At 39.4% G+C, this 18,871-nt stretch overlaps 1 protein-coding gene across 4 annotated transcripts; it reads left to right on the top strand.

The window, feature by feature from the left end:
• The first annotated feature begins 232 nt into the window (after positions 1 to 232).
• On the top strand, positions 233 to 12,838 carry CLXN (calaxin). Of its 4 annotated transcripts, XM_009455303.5 has the most exons (7): positions 783 to 969; positions 4,554 to 4,709; positions 5,416 to 5,520; positions 6,187 to 6,338; positions 6,914 to 7,018; positions 11,427 to 11,512; positions 11,594 to 11,915. In XM_009455303.5, exons 1-6 carry the CDS (start codon positions 912 to 914, stop codon positions 11,484 to 11,486), a joined length of 636 nt encoding a protein of 211 aa, XP_009453578.1. In that variant the 5' UTR covers positions 783 to 911; the 3' UTR covers positions 11,487 to 11,512; positions 11,594 to 11,915. The 4 variants fall into 4 exon arrangements, with proteins under 4 accessions (XP_054512693.1, XP_009453579.1, XP_009453578.1 ...); XM_054656718.2 differs by lacking the exon at positions 4,554 to 4,709 and having other exon boundaries at positions 233 to 969; positions 11,594 to 12,838; XM_528130.8 differs by lacking the exon at positions 11,594 to 11,915 and having other exon boundaries at positions 11,427 to 11,535.
• The last annotated feature ends 6,033 nt before the right edge of the window (positions 12,839 to 18,871 follow it).

Raw genomic sequence — 18,871 nt, 5'->3', positions numbered from 1 at the left:
GAGTGCTTAGCACTCTGTTTTAGCTGCCTGCAGCATTCCGCACTGTGACCTGCTGTGCAGGGGTGCAGCCCAGAAGCAATGGGTTGTACCATACAGCCTGGCGTGCAGTAGGCAAGGCCATCTAGGTTTGTGTCGGTGCACCGTGATGTGCACACAGTGATGAAATCTCCTAGTGACCTCGGAACGCGTCCCGCTCCTTAGGCAACCCGTGGCTGTATTCCAATTTCCCCTTGCTCTCAGAAACACAACTAAAAGCTTGAAGACCTCAGGTGACAGACTGCCTCCTGTTACCGCACCAAGACTGACAACCTAAGCAGTGGCTCCGCCCAAAGAGCAAGCTTCTCGCCCTCCGAGGGGAGGCCCGGCAAGATCGTCCTCTGGACAGCACCTTGCTATTTTGTGACGCTGCTCCAGCCCCCAAGATGTCCAAGATCTTGGGCCTTCCCTTGAGGCGTGACGCTCACGACCCGAAACACCTCTCATACAGCGTGCACACCACATTTCAGATTTTAATGATTTACACTGCAATCAAGCAAAGAGGCTGCGAACTCAAAAGCCAGCAACAACTGAACATTTAAACTCCAACGTCAACAGTCAGAATACAGCCCTCAAGGCGGCCAGCTGGGACCCTGCCGGCGGCACCGCGCACCGAGAACCCAGCGCGAGCAGTCGCTGAGCCGATGGGCTGGGCCCAGCTGTAGCTTTGGCTACGTCGCGGGCAGCCTGGGAGCCAATCCGCGGCGGGCTGAGCCGTTGCCTTGGCTACACCGTCTGTTAGGGCCGCGCACGAGATCAGTGACTGAGACCTCACCGCGTTGCCCCAGCACCAGGGCTCGCGGGGGTCCCGCGAGGGTCTCGGTAGCCGCGCGCCCCGAGACCCCCGCCGCGGCCCGATTCTCTGAGCGCCAGACATGAACCGCAAGAAGCTGCAGAAGCTGACGGACACCTTAACTAAAAATTGCAAGCATTGTAAGTAAGAATGTAGTGCTGGACAGGCCGAGGCTCCTGGACCGAGCCTGGGTCCCACCCGGTGCTAAGGTCCGCTGTTGTGCCTGCTTCCCGCCTCCTGGGCCTCTGTGGGCTACCTACCGCCCCTCCACCCCGGCCCCTTAAGCAGAAGTCAGAGAGGGAATCCCGGGGTGCCAGCTCCTTGCGTTTGATCTTAGGAACCCAGGCCTCCGCCTCTAGTGCTACCTACACTCCCACACATGCATTTACTTGCTTCTCCAAGCCTCTTCTTTTACCTGATAGAAACATGTGATGTTAGCCTCAATGAGGTGTAAAATAAATGCTAAAACCAACTGGTCTCAAGAAAAGTAGCACCACCAAGGTAGACCGTGCACTCACCCTGCTTTCTAGCTCGCACATACACCCGCAGGTCCAAGTTGTGGAAGCTTACCAAGAGACCCATAGGAGAAAACAGTGCTCAACTTCTCAACATCTTTCGGAGAGATGAGTTGTGTCATCTCATCTGTGCCTCAGAACAATATTTGTTTGGAAACCAGAGTTCAGCACAACTAAACACGTGATAAAGAATGGGTTCCCAACTTTAGACTCCCACTTTCCAGTGGCCCCTGGTGTTGAAAGATAAAGGAGACTTTGCAGGTGACAAGATGAGCCCTATTTGAAGGCACCTGCTCTAATCTCGCATTTGAAAGGGTGGTCCTAGAATTTCATAGGAAACTTTGAGTTTATATTCAGACTGAAAAACATAATTGCACTTTAGCAAGGAAGCCGTGGGTATGGTTTAGATGAGGAAGATAATTGCCTGTCGAGCAAACTTAGAAGTTGTGTGTGCTAATTGCAAAACCACTGGCCACTTGAAGAAACAGAAGCAACAATCCCCCAAATAACCGAGTCGCTCAAAAAAGAAGGAATAAACATGTTGATGTAGTTTTAGAGATTGTAAGATCTAGTGCATTCTAATTATCATTAGTATCTGATTTAATACCTGGTAAGAAATGCTGTCTTAGTGGATGGTGATATAAATGAATATTATGGTGTGTGTACGCATCTTAAAATGTTTAGGAAAAAAAATCCTGTAATTTAAGATATTATTATGACTACTATACTCTGATGAGAGTTTTGTTCTGTTATTGTTTTTCTTAAAACACTTTCATTTCTGGGAGAATAGGTATTCTTCTAGTAAACATCTAGTAAACATTTTTGATAAATATTCAAAAACAATGCAATAGCTGCTATACACAATACTGATTTTGTCCCTTTCCGTAAGTTTGAATTTGATTTAGTCTCTGTTCAGTAAGTTTGAATGCATTGCAGACAATCATTCTGTGAACAATCAAAAGGTGAGTGTATATTTTTAAAGGTAAGTAAAAATATGGCAGGAAAAAGTCTGCTCTTGATTTTTTTCTTTACTAAAAAATTTTCAATGAGTCTTACAAACTTAGATGATTATTAGTTAAAGTCTATAGAAATAGTTATACGTCATGGACATTATAATAATTTTAAATTTTCTTTAACGGAAGAACTTTCCCCTAAAGTTAAATTTTGTTTTAGTTGCAAGACAATAAAGCTATGAAGATTCAATGGATAAATTTTGTAGAATCAAAGAAGAGTGAAAGATCTTAAGACAGCATCTAGTTCATGCACTGTTCTACAGATGTGTTCTGCAGGACACATTTACAGCATTCCAAGATGAAAACCTATTCTTGAATTTTCTTGTTTCATTTAGTATTGTATTCTAGAATTTAAGAAATGTTTAGCAATAAAAGTTTTCTTATGGCTAACCTTTGATCCTTTGGGTAATAAATTAAACTAGTTTTTAAAAATTTTTATTTCAGCTGAGATGGAAAAATGGCTAACCAACATCCCCTCTGCTACCATTTTATGTACATGAACAGAGTACATCATTCTTCATGCAGGCTTTTCTTCCTCAACCACTAACAGCTCTTGCTTTTTAGGAGGTTTGTGTGTGTGTGTATGTGGTTACATATAACATGAAATTTACTATTTTAACCATTTTAAGTGCTTAATTTCATGGCATTAAGTACATTCACACTGTTCTGCTTCCAACACCACCATCCACCTCCGTAACTTGTTCATTGTCCCCAGTGGAAACTCTACCCATTAAATGTTAACTCACCATTCCCTCCTCATCCTAGTCCCTGGCAACTATCATTCTACTTTGTCTCTATAAATCTGACTAAGCACCTTATATAAGAGGAATCATACAATATGTGTCCTTTTGTGTCTGGCTTATTTGACTAAGTGCAATATCCATAAATGTTCATCTATGTGTCAGAATTTTCTTCCTTTTTAAGGCTGAATGATATTTCATTGTATGAATACACCACATTTTGTCTATCCATTCCTCCATTGATGGACTCTTGCATCTGTCTTTTGACTGTTGTGAATGATGACACTATGAACATTGTTGTACAGGTTCCTGCTTTCAGTTCTTCTGAGTATGTAAATAGAAGTAGAATTCCTGGATCACGCAATAATTGTGTTTAATTTTTATGAGGAGCTATCATACTGTTTTCCATAGTGACTAACAGCTGTTTTTGAAATCATAACCATTTATTGTTTCCTACTATTTATTTGCTGAATCTTTTTTCCCAGACTTTTTAGTGTTTCTCTTTAAATGTGGTTTTCCAAACCAGAAATCCCACAAATGCCTGTACTGACCTCTAGGATGAGGTGTGATTTTTCCATTCCTAGATGCTGTCTTCTGTTATACACACACAGGTTTTGTCCTTGTTTGTTAAAATGCTCAATCACAGTTTTGACTGGTTTCAAAATAAATTTTCCCCAACTTCCGCCCATACTTGGTATTTGAGCTTTTATATTATCAAGACCAGGCAATAACCCTTCCACCTACATTCTCAAATGGGGATTGGAACACAAATAATTAACTCGGTATTTATAACCATGGTCCTTTATACAATAATGTGTATGAGCAAGTATCTGTTTGTGTGTATATCCTTTAAATAAAAATTTCCTTCCTCCAAACTATTACTGAATAGTTGCATGTTAATTTTTACGTAATCCTCAAGAAGAGCCATATTGGGTGCTAAAATATGCTTTAAAGCTTTTTTATTGGAAAACTGGTGACTCTAGTTTCCAAAATCTGGCTTATGAATTAATGAAGGCTAAACTGAAATGAAAATTGTTACCTAATTCTCATGAACCTGACATCTATTTCCAGGGAAAAGAAGTTGTAAATCTCGTAAATGCCATGGTAAAAATACCGAGAAAAAGTTACCATTCTTTAGTCTTACCATTCTTATTTTGAGACATATTTCTACTAGCCTTGTAGAGTTTAGAATCCGACACCACCATCATTATTCTAGTAACTTGGCTAATACTATCGTATTTTTTCCCTAAACATGGGAATTCCTGTTTGGAGGGTATGCTGCTTTTTTAATTTCTATTAAGTTAAGGGTTCATGAATCTCAAAACAGGAGAGTCTTCTATTGACAATTACCTATTTGATGTCTTTGACGTTGTTTGTCTGTAAACTTATTGCAAAATTTAAGTTAGAACTTAAAGATTAAGGGTTCATTTTTGTTATATCTATTTTATTATTTCAGTTAATAAATTTGAAGTGAACTGTCTTATAAAGCTTTTTTATGACTTGGTGGGAGGAGTAGAGAGGCAAGGTCTGGTTGTTGGACTGGATCGTAATGCATTTCGAAACATCCTGCATGTGACATTTGGAATGACAGATGACATGATTATGGACAGAGGTAAGAGACACACAAGATTCAAATTAGCCAAATCCAGCCATAACTGAAAAAAAAAAGGGTTTGGTGCTTGGACATCCTCTTGGTAGGAAGCTTAGTGTTTTGCATTCCCAGTGTCATTGGAATATACAAATTTAATTTTGAGAAGATCATAGAAAAGGAGGTAATATTGGCTTTATTTTGTGTATTTAAGAAGACAAAGTCATGTTGACTAACTATCTTTCTCTTACCTTATATCAGAAAACCTAAAACATTTCGATTTCCACTTAATAAACATAATAAATAGAATAGTTTTAAAAGGACATTTACATTCTTTACATCATAGAAGATATTTCAGTGACAAGATATAATTCTATGCATCAAGTAATGACTTGAGTAACAAAACTATTAAGTATTTTATTTATATTCGTATATTTATCTAATATGACCAACATATTTTATAGCAACATATTTATTATTAAATAATGATTAATATACTTAGACACTGAGAATTGTATTTGTTCCCACAAAAACATTTTAAAAATTGAATGTTTAATAAGAGAGTTTCATGATATTATGATGTCTTAGTTTCCTCTTTCGTCAAATGAGAATATTGGACTTCACAAGCTGAAGTGTTCTCTTAATTTTAAAAGTGAGTGATGCCAATGTAGATACTTTACTGAGAGTTATCATGCAGGACAGGTGTTCCATTTAACCTCTCTCCCTTTAGTATTCCGAGGTTTTGATAAAGATAATGATGGCTGTGTAAATGTATTGGAGTGGATTCATGGATTATCACTGTTTCTTCGAGGATCTTTGGAAGAAAAAATGAAATGTAAGATTGCAGGTTGTCCTATTGGTTCGTACATTATGAATAACATCTAAAGCACTTAAATCAGTGTCTTTCAACCAAGGCAGTAAAGTGGGTTTGTTGGTTGGCTGGTTAGTTGGTTTGAATCCCACTAGCCTATTTTATGGAATGAATTCAAGTCAATAAAATATGAAAGAAAGTTAATAAAAAGAAAACTCAAGTGATTCTGAGGAGTAATTTATGTGAAGGAAGACTCCATAGGCATTACTACATATGCTAATTATGTACATATACATTTATATATTAAGCATTTGACAGATTTCATTACTTGAATTGTAACCATAAAACTAGAGAATATTGATTCAAGTGTTCTTATTCTTAATTAACTCTCAATTAATTCTGATGAACTCTGCTTATGAGCCATATTTCAATTAGTTTTCCAAGAGTTTCATGGTGAAGATATTCAAGTTACTGTTCCTTGGTATGCTTTTTCATAATCGAGAATCAGGAAATATTTTCTAAGGATTATTGTATATATCCTAGTATACATTGACACTTACAATGCAAATCAGGCTGCACTAAGACCTGTGGGTACAGCATCAAGATAGAACTTGGCCCTGAAAAGTTTATCAGATAAAATATTACCTTACTGATAGCATCAAATTCATGATTTGTTATTTTCTTAAAAAGATTGCTTTGAAGTGTTTGATTTGAATGGTGACGGATTCATTTCAAAGGAGGAAATGTTTCACATGTTGAAGAACAGCCTTCTCAAACAGCCATCTGAGGAAGACCCTGATGAAGGAATTAAAGATTTGGTTGAAATAACACTGAAGAAAATGGTAAATATGGGTAATGTCAAGTTTTTTATTAAAATTTGTGGGCCAGATATGGGCTAGAAATAAGAATTCAAATTATTATAATTTTCAGTTCCCTGCTTGCTTAAATAAAACACATAAATTATGCTCCTCAACATATTAATAGTTCTTTTCAGTTTCACCACCTAACCTCTTATTTTTCTAGCACTTTTTATTTTTTTTTGAGACAGGGTCTCGCTCTGTCTCCCAGACTAGAGTGCAGTAGCATGATCACAGCTCACTGCATCATCAAACTCTTGGGCTCAAGCAATTCTCCTGCCTCAGCCTCCCAAGTATCTGGGACTACAGGCGCACACCACCATGCCCAGCTAATTTTTTTTTTTAATAGAGATGAGGTCTCACTATGTTGCCCAGGATGGTCTCAAACTTCTGGCCTCAAGGAATCACCCCGCCTTAGCCTCCCAAAGTGCTATGATTACAGGCCTGAGCCACCATCCCCAGCCTAGCACATTTTTTTAAATTAACACTTGACTATGAAAAGAGCATGTATTTGCAGTAATCATTTTACGTGTTGCCTAACATGTTTCTCATTCCCCTAGGATCATGACCATGATGGGAAGCTGTCTTTTGCAGACTATGAACTGGCTGTGAGAGAAGACACTCTTCTACTGGAGGCCTTTGGGCCATGTCTTCCTGATCCAAAGGTATTGATATGACTTTCCCTGAACGGTAATCAAAGTAGAATGTAGAACAACCCAGGACTTCTTGATTTAATGGGTAGTGGATCAGACAAATCCTGTCCACCAAGAAAGAATACATTTTAAATACAGAAAGCCCACTGAATAACCTGCTGATTCATTTCATGGTACTAGTGTGACCCAGTGCTGTGTTTCATTCATTAACTCATTCATGTCAGAAACAATTAATGAGGTTTAATGTGTGCCAGAAGCACAGATGAAAGGCTCAGTGATTTTACTCAAGGGCTCATATTTTCCAGTGAAAATAATTACACAAGAGTATGATACATATTATTATAATGATACTTAATTACTTGTATGTTCTTCATCAATGCCAGCAACGTTGTAAACACTAAGCCTCATATTGCCTCATTTAATCCCCATAACAACCCTGTGAAGTAGGTAGTAATATTAGCCTCATTTTCCAGATGAGGAAACCAAGGCTTGGAGAGTTTAGGCACCTTGTCCAAGTTTACTCACTTATTAGTGGAATACCCTGGGTACCCTGGTGCCAGAGTCATAGAGATATGTGTAGAGTGTTGTGGAACTTGAGAAGAGGTCATCTAAACAGCTGTATGGGAGGACTGGTAAATGACTGGTAGGGCAGGAAGCTTATCAGAGTAACTGGTTTTCAAAGGACAAAATAGCCAGGTCAGATGGGGAAAAATAATCTGAGCAATGGGTGATGTATGCACAAAAGAGAGACAGAGAGAGATAGAGAGAGAGAAAGAAAGAGATGGAGCAAGAGATGCAAATGCATCTGCACTGGACGAGGTTTTGGTGTGCTCTGAGGCTGGTGATGAGGCTGCAGAAGCACAGCTTGTGGAGCTTGGAGCTCAGATTTAGTCTTGAAGGTGATGAGGCATCCCTGGAAGATTGAGGCAGGCAGTGTGATGTGATATAGAAACAGTATCACTCTTCCCAGCCCTAGCATGTGTCTCCTGCCGCCTACTCAACATGTCCACTTAGATCTCCTCAACACATTTTTGACTTTTCCCCAAAACTCACCCATCCCCCAGTCTTCCCTATCTCAATAAGTGGCAACCACATACGCCCAGTTGTTCAGTCAAAACCTAGGGGCCATCTTTAATTTCTCTCTTTTAACACTGTTAGCTACACCTCCAAAATATGTCCTTGAATATAGCCTCTTCTCCTCACATCTGTTTGCCACCACTCTAAGTTAAGCCACTGTTATATGTTACCTAGCCTAGATTGTTAGCTTTCTGGCTTCCACTGTCATCCCCTACTGACTTTTCTCAACAATGTCCAGTATGTTTAAAATGCAAATGCTGTCAGGCCCCTCCCATGCTCACAACCCCCCAGAGGGTTCTGAAGTGGACCCAGTGGGCCATTTCCCTCTCTCCACCCACATGTCCTATCATCTCCCTTCTCTCTTGCTGCTGGAGCCACAGCCTCTGGCTCATGTGCCTCCTCCATGCCTGTGCACTTGCTGCTGCCTCTGTCCAGAAGCCCTTTCCCCAGACCCTCCTGGGCCTCATTTTCTCACTTCATCCAGTCTCTGCTGCAATGCCACTTCCTCACAGAGCCCTGTCTTGACCATCTTAACAATCTTCCCTGTTCATCCCCTAGCCCTGCTTTCTTTCTTTTACTTAGCAGCTCTTTTTATTACCTAGGTATATCTGTCTCACCTTGTAGATGTCAGCTCACTGAGGCCAGGAACTTAGTCTTTGTTTCACTGTGTTTCCCCATACCCTGTGTGTAGCACATGGTGTGTGTCTAGTAATGAGAGATGGATGGATGGATGGATGGATGGATGGATGGATGAGTGGATAGATGGATGGGTGAGGTGGATGGGTGGGTGGGTGGATGGATGGATGGACGGACGGATGGATGGATGGATGGATGGATGGGTGGGTGATGTGGGTGTGTGGGTGGGTAGATGGATGGGTGAATGGGTGAATGGATGAATGGATAGTTGAGGTGAGTGGGTAGATGGATGGATGGGTGTGTGGATGGATGAATGGATGGATGGATGGATGAGTGGATAGATGGATGGGTGAGGTGGATGGTTGGGTGGGTGGGTGGATGGATGGACGGATGGATGGATGGATGGGTGATGTGGGTTTGTGGGTGGGTAGATGGATGGGTGAATGGGTGAATGGATGAATGGATAGTTGAGGTGAGTGGGTAGATGGATGGATGGGTGTGTGGATGGATGAATGGATGGATGGATGATTGGACGGATAGATGAGGCAGATGGATGGATGGATGGATGGATGAGTGGATGGATGAGGTGGGTGGGTAGGTGAAGTGGGTGATTGGTTATATGGATGGTTGGATGCGTGGGTGGGTGAATGGATGGGTGGGTGAGTAGATAGATAGATAGATAGATAGATAGATAGATAGATGCATGGATAGATGTGTGGATGCATGGATGGATGATGGATGGATGGATGGATGAATGATGAACTGGGTTGATGGGTGAGGTGGGTGGGTAAGTGGGTAGATGGATGGATGGGTGAGGTGAGTAGATGGTTGGGTGAGGTAGGTGTGTGGGTAGATGGATGGGTGGATGGATGGATGGATGCATGGATGGATGAAGTGGGTGGATGGGTGAGGTGGGTGGGTGGGTAGATGGATGGGTAGATAAAAAGATGAGTGGGTGGGTGGATGGACGGATGGATGGTGAGGTGAATGTGCAGGTAGGTAGATGGATGGATAGATGGATGGATGGATGGATGGATTGGATGGATGGATGGATGGATGGATGGATGGATGGATGAGATGGATTGATGGGTGAGGTAGGTTGGTGGGTAGATGGATGAGTGGATGGATGGATGAGGTGAGCAGATGGATGGGTGAGGTAGGTGAATAGATGGATGGGCAGATGAAATGATGAGTGGGTGGACGGGTGGATGGATGAGGTGAATGGCTGTGTAGGTACATGGATGGATAGGTGGGTGGATGGATGGATGGATGGATGGATGGATGGATGGATGGATGAAGTGAATGGGAGGGTGGGTAGATAGATGGATGGATGAGTGGATGGATGGGTGGATGGGGTGGGTGGGTGGATGGATGGATGGATGGATGGATGGATGGATGGAGTGGGTGGGTAGATGGATGGGTGGATGGATGGATGGATGGGTGAGGTGGGTGGATGGGCGAGGTAGGTGGGTGGGTAGATGGATGGGTGGATGGGTTAATGGATGAGGTGGATGGATGGTGAGGTGGGTGGGTGGGTCTCAGAAGTGCCTGATGGGGAGCTCTAGATCTCTCCATCTCCTCAGGAGCTATTTCATTAATTTACCTTTATCTTTATACCACATCTTCAATCTCTTCCCTCTCTAGTGAAACCTTCCGATTAGAATTTTATTATTTGTTTATTTATTTATTTATTTATTTATTTTTGAGATGGAGTTTTGCTCTTGTTGCCCAGGCTGCAGTGCAATGGCACAATCTCGGCTCACCGCAACCTCCGCCTCCCAGGTTCAAGTGATTCTCCTGCCTCAGCCTCCCGACTAGCTGGGATTAGAGGCATGCACCACCACGCCCGGATAATTTTATATTTTTTAGTAGAGACGGGGTTTCTCCATGTTGGTCAGGCTGGTCTCGAACTCCCGACCTCAAGTGATCTGCTCGCCTCGGCTTCCCAAAGTGCTGGGATTACAGGCATGAGCCACCATGCCCGGCTCCCATTAGAATTTTAAAAGATTCAAAACTGTCCCATCTTAAAAGCAAAATGAAAGAATGAGAGGAAGAAGGAAAGAAAAGGAGAGAACTTACCTTAATTTCACACTTATTACTTCTGTTTCTTATATAATGGCTTTCCTTCTTAAAGCCTAGCTTCTTGAAAGAATTGTCCAGATTTAATATCTAACTACTATCACTTCTTCCCATCTACCCCTGAATCTGCTATTGCAAGGTCACCCTCCCACCTTGTGAATAAATCCCTTGAATGCTCTTGGCTTCTTACCTTACTGAACCACATCCCCCTCACCCTTGGCTCTCAGTACAGCCTTCCTGTTCCAGAGAGTGCCTCGTTCCCAACCAAGGCCCGGCTGTGCCTTGATTGTTCCTCCTGGACTCCCATAGTCTACCATGTGCCTTTCCCTACCACAGCCCATGCAGCCCTGACTGATTCTTGCAAGTTTCTGGCCAGTCTCTGCCACCAGGCTGGAGACTTTTGGAGAGTTGGGTCAATTGGTCTTGCTCATCTTTGTGGCCACATAACCAAGCACTGTGTTTTGAGTGTAGTCATGAGATCTGTGAGTGAAACGCATGAACACCAGAAGTTCTCGATGCCCACTCACCCTCAGTTATCCTGTCTCTACACTAAGGAGATATACAGAATATTTTGTGGTGTTCTACCTTTTTTGGAAATTTATACTAAATTGAGTACCTTTTTTTACAGAGCCAGATGGAATTTGAAGCTCAAGTATTCAAAGATCCAAATGAATTCAATGATATGTGAATAACTAAATGTCTATATTGTCTCAAGTGAGTAAAAAAGGAGGCACACACGTATTGCTTATTTTTTCTACTTAGTTCAGAAAAATGATGTTGAATTGTGTGTTTCAGGGTGAAGATGAGGTTCACTTACATATATCATTTAACATCAGTGTAAGATGCAATTAAAATAGATGGAAGACAAGAAGTCCCTTATTAGATGATGGGTTTGGCAAGACAGTTAACTTTTCTACAGATATTTTATCACATAGACTATCTGTCGAAGCACATAACTGGCATAAAACCTTTGGGTTCATTAAATGAATAGAGAGATTACATAATTATGAATTGTTAATGCAAATATTCTGCATGTCAGAAAGAAGCTGGGTGTACACTGAAAAATCATTGAAACTACTGGATTTCCTTTGAAACAATAAATAATGAAGATGGCATCAAAAGAATAAGAGTATTCTATTGAGCATTGAAACGCCTTTCTGGTAGGCATTGAGGGAGATCTAGAGAGATGAAAGATACATGGAAATCATATTATATTGAAATATAATATGATTTGCATTATTGTTTGAAGCTTTGGCTAAATAACATTACTGATTGTAAGCACCTGAAGGCAAGGGTTTTATCCACCACATCTTTGTCTGCCATAGCATTTAGTCCTCTGCTTACAATGGGCTGTCCATAATTACTGTAGATTGGACTGAAAATCAAAAAGTACCACAAGATAAATGCAAACACTTGGTGAGCAGAGGGAGAACATGTACTGAGTTTCTTAGGTTTCATGGCTAATGCATTGGCACAGCTTTCAGTGTATCCCTGCAGTCCTTCCAGATAGTCCCTGCCCCATGCATTGCAGATGGTTGCCAAAGCCCCGCGCTGTCCTGGCACCCAGTGTTCCTCCATCCTGACTCCACGTATTGCCCCCTTGCCACTGCCTGAGTGCACCATAGTGTCCCCATCCCCCCACTGCCTGGAGTTCCCCTTGTGTACCCCCTTATCAGGGCATGACCTAACTGTGCCCTGCTGGCTGTGACCTCCTGAAGACAGACCTGGCTTCTCCCTGCATCCAGTTCCCCAGTATGTGCTATGGGCATCCTGAGAAGCCTGAAAAAGACAGGGCCAGGTTAGGCTTGGGTGAGCTGCTTTCTGCCTTCTTGGTACACACAGTAAGCAGTGGAGAGGCGTGTTACACCGTATCTGTTCTATCCTCATCTAAATACTGAGAGGCTAGTTGGGATAGTAAATCTTTCTTACTACATATACATTAAGTTTAAGTAAAAGAGAATATTGTGTGAAAAAATGCACTATTACTAATAAATGGAATAAACAGATCCATGAAATAAAAGAAAACATATTTTACTGTCCCAAGTTTTTTTTATATTTTAGATTCTTACATAGATGGACTTTGACACAATTTTTCTTTTTGCAGTAAATATAAATAATGCAACACAATGCTTTTCTATCTTTGTTGAGGGATAATTGATAATTTAAAACTGTATATATTTAAGGTATACAACTTGATGTTTTTATATTTGTATGCATTGTGAAATAATCACCACAATCAAGTTAATTAACACATACACCACCTCACACAGTTACCATTTTCTTTTTGTGTGTGTTAGCCACCTTTAGAGCAAATTTCAAATATATAATACTGTTAACTATAGTCACATTGCTGTTTATTACATCTCCAGAACTTATTCATCTTTCATAACTGAAATTTTGTAGCCTTTTACCAACATCCCCCCATTTTGCCCCACCCTACTATCCCCAGCCCTTGGAAACCACCATTCTACTCTCTCCTGCTATGAGTTTTGCCCTTTTAGGTCCCTCTTATAAGTGAGAACATGCAGTATTTGTTTTTTTCTGTGTCTGGCTTATTTCAATTAGCATAATGTCCTCCAGGTTCATCCATGTTGTTGGAAATGGCATAATTTCCTTCTTTTTAAAGGCAGAATGATATTTCATTGTGTGTGTGTGTGTGTGTGTAATGGGGAGACAGGGACACTATGATGCACTTAGGCAGTGGCATGGGGTGAAATGTAGAGTTAGGATGGAGGGATACTGGGTGCCAGGACAGAGAGGGGCTTTGGCAACCAAATGCAATGTGCAGGGCAGTAATTGCCTGGAAGGACTCTAGGGATACACTGAAAACTGTGCCATGTGTATATACACACACACATATACGTATATGTATTTCATATATTCATTTATTCATTGACAGTTATTTGGGTAGTTTCCATATCGTGGCTACTGTGACTACACTGAAATAAACATAAGGACACAGATTTCTCTTCATGAGACTGATTTTATTTTCTTTGGTTGTATACCTAGAAGTGGTATTTCTGGATCAAATGGTAGTCCCACTTTTAATTTTGTGAAGAGTCTCTATACTGCTTTCTATACTAGCTGTACCAATTTGCATTCCCACCAGTAATTTACAGGATTCTCTTTTCTCCATATCCTTGTCAGCCCTTGTTATCATTTATCTTAGTGATAATAGCCTCTGTAAGAGGGGATATCTGATTCTGGTTTTGATCTGCATTTACCTGATCACTTTTTCATAGACCTGTTGATCATTGCTATTATCTTTGAAAAATGCGTTGTCAGGTTTTTTGCCCATTTCTAAATCAGGTTTTGGGGGGTTTTATGTTTGTTTGGTTTTTGTTGTTGCTATTGAGTTGTAGGTATTCCTTATATATTTTAGACATTAACCACTTAGCAAATATATGATTTGCAAATATTTTCTCCAGTGGTTGCCTTTTCACTGTTGATTATTTCCTTTTCTTTGCAGATTTGTTTTTAAGTTTAATTCAATCCCACTTATTTTTGCTGCCTGTGTTTTTGTCATCATATCCAAAAATCATTGCCCAGACTAATGTCATGAAGCTTTTCTTCTGTGTTGTCTTCTAATAGGTTTACAGCTGCAAGTCAACATTAAGTCTTTAATCCACTTTGAGTTGACTTTTGTATATGTTGTGAGATGGGGTCCAATTTCATTCTTTTGATGTGCAAATCCAATTGTCCCAACACCATTTTGTGAAGAGACTCTCCTTTCCCTGTTGTGTATTCTTGGCACCTTTGTGGAAGATCAGTTGACTGTAGATGCTTGGATTTATTTTAGGCCTGTCTTGTGTTCCATTGGTCTATATGTTTGTTTTTATGCCAGTACCAAGCTGTTTTGATTACTAAAGCACTGTATTTTGAAATCAGGAAGTATGACGTCTTCAGCTTTGTTCCTCTTGCTCAGGATTGCTTTGGCTATTTAGGGTCTTTTCTGGTTCCATATGAATTTTAGGATTATTTTTTCTATTTCTGTGAAGAATGCCATTGGGATTTTGATAAGGATTGTATTGAGTCTGTACATCACTTTGGGTAGTATGAACATTTTAATAATATAAATTCTTCCAATTCATGAATATGAGATGCCCTTTTATTGGTCTGTATTTTCTTTAATTTCCTTCATCATTGCCTTTATAATTTTCAGTGTATAAGACTTTCACCTCTTTGCTTAAGTTTATTACTATTTTTTATTTTTTTGCTGCTATTAGGAATGAGTTTTTTATTAATTTTTTTCAAATAGCTCATTTGTGGGTAGAAACGTGACTGATTTTTGTAAGTTGATTTCGTGTCCTGCAGCTTTATGAAATTCACTTATTTGTTCTAACAGTGTGTTGTTGTTGCTGTTGTTGTTGTCATTGTTGTGTTTGTAGGGTTTTCTACATATATGATGATGATGTTTCAAAATGGAGGTAATTTTACTCCTTCCTCTCTAACTTGGATGCTTTATTGGGGGAACCTGCCCCCAATATTTCAATGTATATTCTTTCTATTTTCCGTAAGTGTCAGCTGGCTGAGAAATAAAGAGAGACAGTACAAAGAGAGAAATTTTACAGCTGGGCCACTGGGGGTGACATCACATATTGGTAGGACCATGATGCCCACCTGAGTCTCAGACCAGCAAGTTTTTATTAAGGGTTTCAAAAGGGGAGGGGCTGTAAGAATAGGGAGTAGGTACAAAATCACATGCTTCAAAGGGCAAAAAGCAGAACTACTAATAAGGGTCTAACAAAGATCACCTGCTTCTGAGGGAATAGGACAAAGGGAAAAAGCAGAACCACTGATAAGGGTCTATGTTCAGCGGTGCACGTATTGTCTTGATAAACATCTTAAACAACAGAAAACAGGGTTCGAGAGCAGAGAACCCGTCTGACCACAAATTAACCAGGGCAGAGTTTTTCCCCACCCTAGTAAGCCTGAGGAGTACTGCAGGAGACCAGGGCGTATCTCAGTCCTTGTCTCAACTGCACAAGACAGACATTCCTAGAGCGGCCATTTATAGACCTTCCCCCAGGAATGCATTCCTTCCCCAGGATATTAATATTCCTTGCTAGGAAAAGAACTTAATGATACCTTCCCTACTTGCATGTCCGTTTATAGGCTGTCTGCAAGAAGAAAAATACGGCTCTTTTTGCCCGACCCCGCAGGCAGTCAGACCTTATGGTTGTCTTCCCTTGTTCCCTAAAAATCGCTGTTATTCTGTTCTTTTTCAAGGTACACTGAGATCATATTGTTCAAACACATATGTTTTACAATTAATTTGTACAGTTAACACAATTATCACAGTGGTCCTGAGGTGACGTACATCTTCAGCTTACAAAGATAACAGGATTAAGAGATTAAAGTAAAGACAGGCATAAGAAATTATAAAAGTATTATTTGGGAACTGGTAAATGTCCATGAAATCTTCACAATTTATGTTCCTCTGCTGCAGCTCCAGCCGGTCCCTCCATTCGGGGTCCCTGACTTCCCAAAACAATGCTTTAACTTCTTTTACTTGTCTAATTGCTTTGGCTAGAACTTCCAGTACTATGTTAAATAGAAATGGCAAGAATGAGCACCGTTTCTACCAGAAGTTTTACAGAAAGTTTCTTTATTTTAATGATGATGTTAGCTGTGGGCTTTTCATACATGGCCTTTCTTGTGTTGAGGTAAGTTCCTAGTGTACTTATTTTATTGAGAGATTTCATCATGAATGGTTGGCGAACTTTGTTAAATGCTTTATTTCTGCATCTGTTGAGATGATAGTGAGGTTGCTTTCCTTTTTGTTATTGTGTTGTATCACATTAATTGATTTGCATATGCTGAAGCATCTTTGCATCCCAGGGATGAATTCCACCTGGTCATGGCATTTTGATCTTTTTAATGCACTGTTGAATTCAGTTCACTAGTATTCTATTGAAAATTTTTGTTCCAATGTTCATCAGGGATATTGGCTTGTAGTTTTCTTTTCTTGTGCTGATTTGGAATCAAGTTGATACTGGCCTCAAGAAAGGAGTTTTTGTAAGTGGGCCCTTTTTTTCTATTTTTTTAGAGGAGTTTAAAAAATAAAAGAATTGGTATTCATTCTTCTTAGTATGTTGGGTAGAATTCACCTAGAAAGCCACCTGGTCTGGACCTTTCTTTGTTAGGAACTTTCTGATTACTGATTCAGTCTCCTTATTTGTTATTGGCCTGTTCAGGCTTTCTGTTTCTTCCTAATTCAGTTTGGTAGGTTGTATATTTCTAGGAATTTATCCATTTCTTCTGTTATCCAATTTGGGCATAGTAATTTTTCATTGTCTTTTATGATCATTTTTATTTCTGAAGCATCCATTGTAATGGCTCCTCTTTCATTTATGATTTTGAGTCTTTTTTTTCTTAGTCTGACCGGGTGTTTGTCAATTTTGTTTATCTCTTCAAAAAAACCAAGTCTTAGTTTTGTTAATTCTTTTCTGTTCCCTATTTGTTTTATTTCTGCTTTTATCTTTATTATTTCTTTAGTTCTGCTAACTTTGGGCTTAGTTTGTTCTTTTCTTCTGGTTTTTTGAGGTGTATAGTTAGGTTTTTTTACCTGAGATCTCTATTCTTTTTTAAAGTAGACATTTATCATTGTAAACTTTCCTCAATACTACTTTTGCTGCATTGTATAAGTTTTGTGTTGGGTTTTTGTTTTTGCTTGTCTTGAGATAATTTTTAAATTCCCTTTGATTTCCTCTTTGAACAAATAGCTGTTCAAAAATGTGTTGTTTAGTTTCTATATATTTGTGAATTTGCCCATTTTCTTACTGTTATTGATTTCTAGTTTCATTCTGTTACTGTTGGAAAAGATACTTGTAATGATTTCAGTCTTCTTAAATTTGTTAAGATTTGTTTTGTTACCTAACATGTGATCTAACCTTACATGTATGCTTGGGAAGACCGTATTCTTTTGTTGTTGGATAGAAAGTTCTGTACATGTCTGTTAGGTCTTTTCATCCATAGTGTTGCGCAAGTCATCTGTTTACTGATTTTCTGTCTGGATATTTTATCCATTATTGTAAGTGGGATATTAAAGTACCTTACTATTACTGTATTGCTATAAATTTATTCCTTGAGATCTGTCAATATTTGCTTTATATACTTTAGGTGCTCTGATATTGGTTGCATATATATTTAAAACTACTATTTGTGCCTGTTGAATTGACCATTTCTCAGTCCTTTGTCTTAAGATAATTTTTTACTTAATACTTCTTTTATCTGATATAAGCATAATCACCTCTGCTTTCTTTTGGTTACCATTTGCATGGAATATCTTTTTCCATCCTTTAACTTTCCTCCTATATGTGCCTTTAAATTTAAAGCAAGTCTCTTGTAGACAGCGTATTGCTGGATCTTTTTAAAATCTGTTCAACCACTCTATGCCTTTTGGTTGGGCAGCTTAATCTATAATCATTTAAAGCAACCATTAATAACTATGTACCTATTATTGCCATTTTGTTTATTGTTTTCTGTTTGGCAGTTGTTTTCTCTTTGATTTGATGATGTTTTATAATGATTGTTTTTGGGTATTTTTGTGTATATATCAATTATAGGGGTTTTGGTAGTTATTTCAAGGCTTGCATAAAATATCTTGTCTATTTTAAGTTGATAACAATTTACCTTTGATCACACACAAAAACCATACTTTTAATCCTCCCACACATTTTGTGTTCTTGTAATTAGTGTGCTTCTTTGTACATTGTGTGTCTCTTACTAAATGTTTATCTTTTAACTTTTATGTTATGGTTAACAGTAATTTACATACTACAGTGTTGCATTATTCTGTATTTGTCTACATATTTATCTTTACCAATGAGATTTATGCTTTCATTTGTTTTCATGTTGCTGCTTACCATGTTTTTATTTCAAATTGAAGAACTCTACCATTTTTGTAAGTGAGGTTTAGTTATAACAAACTTCCTCAGTTTTTGTTTATTTGGGAAAGACTTTATCTCTCCCTTTTTAAAGTATAATTTTGCAGGTATAGTATTCTTGATTGGCAGGGTTTTTTTATTTTCTTTCAGTGCTTTGATTTTGTTATCTCACTCTTTCCTGGTC

This window comes from Pan troglodytes, chromosome 7 (genome assembly GCF_028858775.2).
Source record: "Pan troglodytes isolate AG18354 chromosome 7, NHGRI_mPanTro3-v2.0_pri, whole genome shotgun sequence".
NCBI classification, from domain to species: Eukaryota; Metazoa; Chordata; class Mammalia; order Primates; family Hominidae; genus Pan; species Pan troglodytes.
This window is presented reverse-complemented; position numbering and strand designations above follow the sequence as displayed.